This window comes from Montipora foliosa, chromosome 8, assembly GCF_036669935.1.
Source record: "Montipora foliosa isolate CH-2021 chromosome 8, ASM3666993v2, whole genome shotgun sequence".
NCBI lineage: Eukaryota > Metazoa > Cnidaria > Anthozoa > Scleractinia > Acroporidae > Montipora > Montipora foliosa.
In genome coordinates, this window is record NC_090876.1 from 4078267 (window position 1) to 4088266 (window position 10000).

Sequence of the window (10000 nt, forward strand, 5' to 3'; positions counted from 1 at the left end):
CAACAAAACCACACACTAACTTTCGTAAACTGACTGTCTTGATTGATTATTTTCTTACAAGTCCACCACTGGACTGTCATCATCGCAGAATTACCTCCAATAAATCCATAAGATGAAACACACCATCGTTTTCAAGGAAGAGCTGTTCAGTTAAATAACATCCCAGTACTGCGGACCTAACAAGATTAAAAATTGAAGAGGAAAAATTTGAATGGACAAGCGTGTAGTGGCATCAAAATGGCAAAAGCTGATAAAAATTGCCCGACCGAACACTCGGCATTTGCTCAGAAATGAAAACAAAATCTCACCAAACACAGTCCACCGCGGAGAGAAGCAACTGATGATGACCAAGGGGACTGCATATTTTATCCGGATCTCTTTTTAAGTACTCGGTTAACACTTGAACACCTTGAGCACCAAACAGTTCCTAATAATGATCAAATTAATGACACGAACTGGGTTGATCAGTTGAAATAAATGAAGACATACCTACTTCTGTGTTGCTATTATTCTCAGATGATTTTGATGCAATATTCTCACCAGGCAGGATTACCTTTCTATGCGTATCTCCGTCACAGAGGGACGATACTATAAAGAGCATGTCACACTGCATTTCAATGTCAATGCTGTCATTTTCATCAGGACTTGTGCTGGCGTTGAGAAGTATTCCTGCAGCATGCAAAAAAACAAAACAAAATAATAAATGTACATCAACAATGATTGCCTCAAACACCTGCATTCATCAACAAAATTCCGATAGGCTGGTGATCAGTGGCAATGTCAAGCTTTAGTGGTTTTCTTGATTGTAAAGCAAAAGCTTGAGGTGCACTCACCAACAATCTGATTGATTGCTCCTTGGTCAACCAGATCCTGATTCAATGCATCATCACCCACAGACACCATACTTCGTAGAAGTCGTAGACAATACCGCATCTGGGAGCGTTTGTTACCACGGCCACCACTACCATGGAAACTGTTACCATGACCACCATAGTCAGCTAATTATAAGGTAGAAAACAACTCAATATGAAAAAGGGCATTTTCCACTTATCTACTTGCCAAGTTGTTATCGAACAGTTCAATAAGCCAATCACATTTAAAGTTGTAGTTTAAATCAACCAATCACATTCAAGTTGTAGTTTAAATCAACCAATCGCAACCTTGGTTTCAATCACCATAGATACAGTATACAGACTCCTAAATTGGGGCTTTCTTTCTTTCTTTCAGAGTTACATTAAAGAATTTACGCCTTCTTTGTCAGTCTTTTAATGCAAGTTTCCCCTTTCTTTCATAACTTGGCTCTTCTTCTTTTATCAGAAATTGTAATTTTTATGATTAATTGGTAAGAGGACATTGTGTCATCCACTTCGGTCTGTAATCATCCTCATGATAAACAAATCATGATTACAGACCGAATTGGACTCCACTCAGTCCGAATAACATTACTACTACCACCACTGCTGCTGCTGCTACTACTACTACTACTACTACTACTACTACTACTACTACTACTACTTCTACTACTACTAATAATAATAATAATAATAATAATAATAATAATAATAATAATAATAATAACAGGAAGATAAAAAATGAGTGGCATTATTACATCACATCAATTTACAAACTTGAGGTGGAGTGACAAGAAGTTTGTATGACTCATTAAACATGAACATCATGAGTTCCAGTTCACTGGAAACAAAAGGTTCTTCCCATTCTTCCCATGCATGACTTTGGTGCAATAAAATCATGATTTATGTCTTCAGTTATTGTGTTCACTATACATGGTTTAGTGCTTGGAAAGTTTATCAGGGGCACCCAACGAGAATATAGTTCAAAACCACTTAAACATAGTAAGGGTTAATAAACCTAACCTTTCCTTGCACTTAAACATAGCATTGTTAAACGTATTTTAGTATTTAAATGGTAGATATAGGCATATTTTTATCTCTTAAGAAGTTTTCATCTGTTCGGATTTCATAGCTGAAAGTCTAGTGATCCGAAAACTATAGGGATCAAAACTTACCTTTTCGAAAATTTCAGCCAGAAAAAAGGCTCCCGAAAATTTCTAGGTGGCCTTTTTAGGGTAAAAATCCGTTAAAAATGGGCAATTATACCATTTTTCAGAAGTTCGAAAATCCTAGGAGAGGCAGGCAAGCAAGAAATTTTTCAACAAACGTTCCGAAAATTCTAGATCTCAAATCGTCTTCCGAACAGATATTTTTCGAAAATTGACGTTGGGTGACCCTGCTTTATTGTGACTGCAACCATAGACTGATGATAACAATAAAGGGAACACTTTGGGGTAAAACCAGGCACAAGACGGACTGCCTCACCTTGTCCAACACACCACTCAAGTAGCATCAGTAATCTTGTGTTACTCTGACAGGTCATGTAGTCATCCAAGCAAAGAGGTGCAACAGTGCTTAGTGTGTCCAAGGCCTGGAGACACAAACGTTCCAAGTTAAACAACTTCACAAGGATGCACTACTCATAAAGAACAGAAAACAAGCTTCTTCTCGGATTACCTGGAAGAGTGACCAATATACCTGTAACTGCAGCTCTTCAAACTGTGCAGGAGACCACTCAATAGCAGACATATTATCATTTGCTCGCACAAATGAAAATAGAGATAAAATGACCCGTCCTTCAGATAATATCTGTTGAAATTATAGCAGAGTCCAGTAAATATTCTAGTTTGGAATCACCCAGTTTCAAATTGCGTAAGAACATGAGAACAGGGTCATGGTTCAGGCTAAGTTCACGGATAACTCCATACGAGCCTATTCGAACATCTTTTTGGGGACACAAAATGACTTTAAAGTGACAATATGGAATCATACCCGACAGCTGGCAGAATCGGCACTTATTAACACAAGGATATTCATCAGCAATTTCTTGAATTCAAAGTCTTCATGGTTCTGCAAAACAGTAATATTGTTTTTTAGTATAATCACATAAGTGATTTTTGAAAATTCTCTGCATGGATTGGTTGCACTTGAGTGATTATCACACGATAATCACCTAAGAGGTTTTTTAGTGACTGACGAAGAAATTAATTGTTTTAGAGAAGATGCATATTTTTCGAATTATAATCACCCATATAATAATAATTACTAAAACAATATTATTCAACACACCTTCGGAGAATAATTGTTAAATAATGGAAATGGTTTAAACCCGTGAGTTACAGTATATCAAAATTTGATGAACTAAGATCATCCAGGTAAGAGTATTTCTGAGAACGACCACTGTTCCTGAGCAGTGAGTGACATTTTGACAATGTGAGCAGAAGTCACTTGACTCTGACGATTACTTCCACTCAGGTTGTTGAAAGGTTAATCAATGTCACTGACAACAGTCCTTCTAAGGACTACTTTAACCTATGACAACCTTACTTCATCCAGTTTTGATTTTCTGTTTTAAATCAGAAGAATTCTTCTGAACGAGACTAGCCGTTAAATTTTGGTTTTCCAAAATACTCATTCAGGGTGGGAAGCAACCAACAGAAACTGTTAAGCAAGCTTATAGCTTATAATGTGGTTTAAGTCTGCTGTAAGTAAATTACAGAAAGTACTGGTAGATGCTGGCTAAATGAACGATAACATCAAACGCTGCACAAGGTTTAGCTTTATTGCAATAGATAGAATTTTGAGTTATTCTAAGGCCAGTGTGTTAATTTGCAGGTAAAGTACAAATTTGAGCTCTGTTGAACTGCTAGCAACTGTTAAACTACGCGTATACAAACCGAAAGTGTTGCACTGAAGAAACTAAACGAACGACAAGTAAAAAGTTAAAACAGATTTAATTTCTTTCTCTTTGATTATGTCAAGGCATTCTGTAGAGTTCACGGCAGTCATTTTTCAAATCTTTGATAATCTAATTTGTGTATTGCCCCTTGTGATGAGGGGAAGAAAGTAATCAAAAACAGAGGGTTGTAGGCTATTAACATGCTCACATTTGCCAATCAAAATCCAGCAATACATGAACCCGACTCTGAAGTACTTGATGTTTCAGGAACAGAATAATTTTCAGACCTCTTTTGGTTTACATATCTTGTTATATTAAATTCAAAACTCTTACCTGGTACAGTTTGAGATTTCGGACCAACTCGTGATGGCTTTTAACTGAAACAAACAAAAAAACAAACATATTTCCTGAGAAGCATTACAAGGTCTGTAAGTATTTGAGACAACACCTAGTTTTAGCTATTTTCTCTGCCATGTTTACCTCTAGGTTTAATACATTTGTCACCAAATTCAAAGAAGATATATATGTGTAGTATTATGCATGTAAGGGAATTTGGCAACAACCCTTAATGTTACACCTGTATTTCACATTTTGATTACTCAATAACTCTGAGCCTAACAAGATATGAAAGATAATACCTTCAGTAAATGTTGCCAGTACTGTAATCAGCTTGGTCAAACCAGTTTCCTGCAAGAGGTCAGAATAAAAGCATTTGAGTACTGGTTCTTGTGTGTGAGAGCATTAGTTGTGGTACTTTTCAGTCATTACAATGTTGACCATAAAGGAAAAGCTTAACAAATACAGAAGATGGAAATGAAAACAAATAACTTGCCATAAAAGGAGAAGTTGGACAAAGTGAAAGCACTAAGGATGCAATTACCAGTAGATCATTTCTGAAATATAACATTCACAAAGTCACATTAAATAAGTCAGAAGTAGTACTTACAATACTCGTCACATTTGTTGGAACACCCAACCCTGTCTTCCCCCTCCTTCAATATTGATTTCACAACTACTAGCAGTCCCCCAAACAATTCTTACACAACATTGAATTGGGACAAAGGAGAAACGGGATACATGTAAACTGTAATCTTGTAACACAATAAATCTAGACCATTCGTTATTAAGTGTTCCAACTAAAGGTGTCCGGTGTTGTAGCTATAGCTGTGGAAATCAATAACATGAACCAATCCTAGAGCATGCACTGGGTTACAATTTTCTCATCTTTAGTTACATCAATGAGTCTCTGTGTAATTGCTCAATTATCGGTAATAATGGCTCCCTCACACTACCACCTCCCTAGTTATTTTAGGGAATCCCTACCCTTGTTTAAGGTGGCTTTAAAGCCAGTTTCAAAGCTTTCAAGTAACGTTCTTATTAGAAGGTTTGGCACTACAACACAATTAGTGCTGAACAAGATGCGGCCATTATTGTGAGGTAATAGGTCACCATGGCAATGGGAAAGCCCTGTAATTACACCCTTTATTTTATCGTTGATGCCCATTTTATGTTTCTGTTAAGTGATCAGAAGGCTAAGATGAAACTTTCAGCAAAGTTTAAAAAATTTCGTACAGCGGATTCAGAGCCACTTAAATCTGTGATTTTTTAAAGGTGACTCTGATTCCACAGGACAGATCTTTTTAAAGGTTTGCAGAAAGTTTCATCTTGGCCTTCTGATCACTTTCCAGCAATAAAAAATGGGTGTCACCTAGTTTGTTTTTGAGATAGGTATATGAGCAACTAAAGCCAAAATATACCAGTAGGGTGTTTTTGCCGGGCTTTCCCATAATTTGCCAAGGTAACTACAACACAATTAGTGCTGAACGAGATGCGAACCCATCTTGCTCAGCAATAATCTGTGTTACACATGGTACCATAACAATGCTGTTAAGTGATACAGTGTGTTGTGCCAATTTTTCTAAAGAGAGTGTCTCTTCAAAGTGTTGAAACTCAAAGCTCCCTTAAATGACTGTTAATGAATTCTACATAATTATAAACATTAAATTTTTTGTTTTATTTTTGCTGCCATTTTATTTTTATTTTGGGATCATCCAGTCTGCTCTGCAGTCAACACCTTGCAGCCAATGGGATGTAACATCATATCTGATAATATAATAATATTATCATAATCAAGCCAGGTACATAAATTACCAGGTAGTTACCGTAACTGCCTATCAGCATGACTGTAGCCCTCTTTGACCTTCTTGACAAAAGCATCCTTCAAGGCACTGCAAAAACATTGTTTTATCAACAAACATTAAAAAGAAGCAACATTTTAAAACATTTAGCTATAAAAAATATTGCAAAAAAACTTTCCTTAAAAACATTCAAGAAACTTTGTAAAAGCGATTCAAAAAATACACAACATTTCGACATTCTCAGACGTCATTATCAAGTGAAAAAAAGATAGTATGAATATTCTATAAATACAAAAAAACAATAGTTCATTAAGAAAAAAGGTATTTAACAAAAATGTGCTGCAAGCTAAACAAAGAGTTTAGCACTGATGGAGTCACTCTGAGTGTTAAGGCTAGGCCTCAGTTCTTAGGCAGTGAAATTTCCCATGGCACTTCTCAAGGACATGAAATTGGTCCTCATTAGGAAGATTTTTGTCACCATGCACTTCCACTACCCTAATAGTTACAGTAGAAAGTGAAGTAGTCCTCAGTTCTAACATAATTAAAGTACAAAACAGTAATTTAAAGAGACTTGCAAACCTTATGCATTCTTTACAGTTCAGTTGATTAGCAACCTAAGGTGGCAAAAATTAAGAGAAAATTCTCAAAAAAACACATCATCATAAACACACAAAGCTAAGCAGACAAATCCTGCAGGAGCAATTAAGATTGTTATAATCATTACCTCTTGTTTGGAGCCAAATTCCAGTAAATTCCAGAGAATTTCCACTGTTCTAAAAACAAGTCTATTTTTCAAAATGAAAGCAAATTTAGCATGAGCTATGATTATGATAACTTGCAGTTGCAAGAATAAGTTTTTAAAAATATTTACAATAACCAGAAACCACAGTATGTAAGGACATTAACTAGACCAAAAAGTTTCAAAGGAATCCTTAACTCCTTAATTCCCTCCTAAGAATGACATTAGGGACCGTTAGTTATAACCCTTTCACCCCTGAACCGGCCTAAACCGGCCATACTTAGTATTTTACTTTAACGCCAGAGTATTTTACTTAACTTTGTCTAATGCCAGACGATTTTACTCGTCAATGGGGAAGTCCTTTGGGAGTCAATGGGTTAAACAAGGCCGACAATGAGGGCTACGAGAACATTGTGTTATTTCCTGTTACTGAAATAATTTTGTGATTATTCCACGCATGAAGTAATCAGCATGGAAAGTATGACTCCACATTCGGTAATAATCGGCATTGAAAGTATGAGTCCACATTCCAAGAATAAAATTGTTGAGAACGGTGTGGACAATTTCCAAGAGAAAATTGGAAATTCACTGTCAGGTGCTCGCATGCTCCACATGATTTAAAATTTGATCATTTCACATCGTTGTCAAGACAAGAATGACAAAGAAATGTATCAAAACGCACGTGCTGGGCATGCAATGCTATTGTTTTTGCTAATTGACCCTATTTTTTGTGGCATTCTCGTAGCTGTCATCGTCGTCCTTTCTTACGGTCTCTCTGCTTAACACCAGACACTTTTATTTGTCAATGGGGGCCACTTCGCGAGTGAATGCAGAGATAATCTGCCTTCATTTCACATAAATAAAAGCATGTTAACCACCATTTCATTTACCTGTCAGATGGGTCTGGGATATTGATCCCACTACATAACAACGAGGCTCCACTAACTGACAACATATCATCACAGTTTATTGCTGAAAGCACAAAAATAAAGAATTAATGTTGTTGAGTAGTTTGATGTCAATGGGCAAAAAAATGATGTGTATTCATTCCCAGCAGGCAAAGTTTTAATACAGTACCTGAGAATGAATAACATTGAAGAACTTTCATAATTTCCAATCTCACGCTCAGATCTTCCATGAATTCTAAACTCTAAAATCGCAAATTATAAAACAAGGTAAATATTTCACTTGGAAATTAATATCAACAGTTGATTTCCATTTTATTTTCCCTTCATCATGAGAACAAAATTAATGCTTTTAAACAAAATAAGCTTTTATTGAAAAAGATGATTTAAATAATACGACAGTAGCTAACCTCGACAAGTGCGCGAGCAACCCCACTTTTTTCAACCAAACTTCTGTTGTAAGCAGTCATAGAGGCTTGAAAACCTAGAAATACATCATGGGCTGATTACAGACATGCATAGTAATATTATAATTTACTAATTCAGATTGATCTGCAAATTTTCAGCAATTAGCCACGAAATTAATATAATTTAAATTATACCGGTTATAGCTTTTAGCATAATTACTTAGGTGATTATTGAAAATTCTCTGCACTAATTGACTGTCGTTGAGGTGATTATTACACAATACTCAGCTAATACCGTCGATTACAAAGCCTAAAAAAATGCTCAATTTAACGTTCATTCAATAAAATGAATAAAACTGACTCACTTCTTGTGCATTTTGGTGCTTATTTTACCGTTTCATGCATTCCGTGAAATCACTGTCATATGACAGTGATTTTACGGAATGCCCGAAATGCACAAGAATACACCAGAGGTGAGTTAGTTTTATTCATTTTATTGAATGAACGTTAAATTGAGTGTTTTTTTAGGCTTCATAATTGACGGTATTTTATTTCCCATACAAAGTCTTATAACACGTTAATAAATTCTCAACAGCTGCCTGTAACCCAATACCGCTTGCACTCAAAGGTCATCTTCCCACTAGTAATTAATTATTACACGCTCTCTAGTGATGCGAACTTGGGCTGCCTATGTTCTCACACTGAAGTCCCACAACATCTTGCAATCGTCATTTTCAAGTACACTGTTAGGAACATAATCAGACCACCTCTCATTTTGCTCAAACCCATATTTTCTCTAGCAGGTCCCAATGAATTGCCCTAGCTATGTTGTCATGTCTCTTTTTGTATTATTTTTGCACCAATTTCAGGGACATGCTCACAATGTGGCTGATTGCCTTGTTGCTTTGTTTGCACATAATTTCTGCATTTGGGATCGGCCTGTGACCTGTCGATCATTGCTTTTTACATGGTTTGTTCTTATTGCTTGATCTTGTGCTGCAACAATATAAGAGACTCTGTTTCCTCTTTTAAAGTGCCCAGGATCGAGTGTTATCAAAAGATCAATTCTTATTTATCTTTAGATTTAATTTAACTAAACACTAAGCCACCAAAGTTTCAAGCCTTGATTTGAAAAAGACACCATTATTTTCCCATTTGATGGTCTGCCATTACTGACTTTAAGTTCTTGAGAGAGCTGGATAGAGGAAAAAGTGACGTCAAAGGCTCTCTAGTTTAATTAAGAATGTAATGTGCGTGTATGCTGCAGAAATAATATGCAGCACGGGAATTTTAGGCTTTCAGACTTTTAAACTCACGTTTTGCATAATTATAATTATAATAAGATGCGTTCACATGCTAAAAATCAAAGCTCAAAATTTGGCCAGTCAGGTGTTAAGCAAACACACTTTCAAAATCTGAAGAAAAAAGGAAGTGATTTTTTTTATCACAGCGAGGGGTACTTTAAGCTTTCCTTCCTTCAACCAAGTCCATGTTTCATCGTTTCTTTGATTTTCGCTCTGTTTCGCGAATTGCCAATAAAATTATTATTATTATTATTATTATTATTATTATTATTATTATTATGTATACAGTGTACCTTCAAACAGTTGCCTTTCGATTGGTTGTTCAGTGTAGAATTTTATAAGTGACTCTCCCAACTGCAGCTGAACAGCAACATTCTGTACCTTCATGGTGAGACCTTGAAAAGGAAGGATTACTTGAAAATCAAGCAAGAGGAATGTTGGAGAAAGAAAACTGTACTCTCAAGCAAAAATAAACGAGCTCATGAAATTAATTGGAAATTACTGTATCCGAGTGATTGAGTGAGTGCCATTGGACTGCTTCCTTATAATACGTCCTCTTCCTCCTACTGTATATGACATGACTATGTCATCCATCAGCTAAAAAATATGCACTGCATCTAGTGTGATTCGTTCTGTTGAGTTTTGTTGGGGACCATCACATACCGTAATTTGTGGTCTGAGATCATTTCAAAATTATCTCATTTCTGATTGATTTATGAGCAACCTAAAATACAATTTTTAAGAAAGCAAGCCCCAA

General features: G+C 35.9%; 1 protein-coding gene across 1 annotated transcript in view; it reads right to left on the reverse strand.

Annotated features, from left to right (window-relative positions):
* LOC137967971 (cilia- and flagella-associated protein 69-like) overlaps window positions 1-10000 on the reverse strand; it is a 24663-nt gene that overhangs the window by 7993 nt on the left and 6670 nt on the right. The window contains exons 6-22 of the mRNA XM_068814583.1: window positions 9537-9638; window positions 7943-8016; window positions 7705-7777; window positions 7518-7599; window positions 6613-6673; window positions 6468-6502; window positions 5913-5978; window positions 4583-4643; window positions 4389-4437; window positions 4084-4127; window positions 2844-2921; window positions 2550-2660; window positions 2337-2442; window positions 834-998; window positions 554-669; window positions 309-427; window positions 95-176 (exon numbers count right to left, since the gene is read on the reverse strand). Coding sequence (XP_068670684.1) covers window positions 95-176; window positions 309-427; window positions 554-669; window positions 834-998; window positions 2337-2442; window positions 2550-2660; window positions 2844-2921; window positions 4084-4127; window positions 4389-4437; window positions 4583-4643; window positions 5913-5978; window positions 6468-6502; window positions 6613-6673; window positions 7518-7599; window positions 7705-7777; window positions 7943-8016; window positions 9537-9638 — 1424 coding nt within the window. The remainder of the gene's footprint in view (window positions 1-94; window positions 177-308; window positions 428-553; window positions 670-833; window positions 999-2336; window positions 2443-2549; window positions 2661-2843; window positions 2922-4083; window positions 4128-4388; window positions 4438-4582; window positions 4644-5912; window positions 5979-6467; window positions 6503-6612; window positions 6674-7517; window positions 7600-7704; window positions 7778-7942; window positions 8017-9536; window positions 9639-10000) is intronic.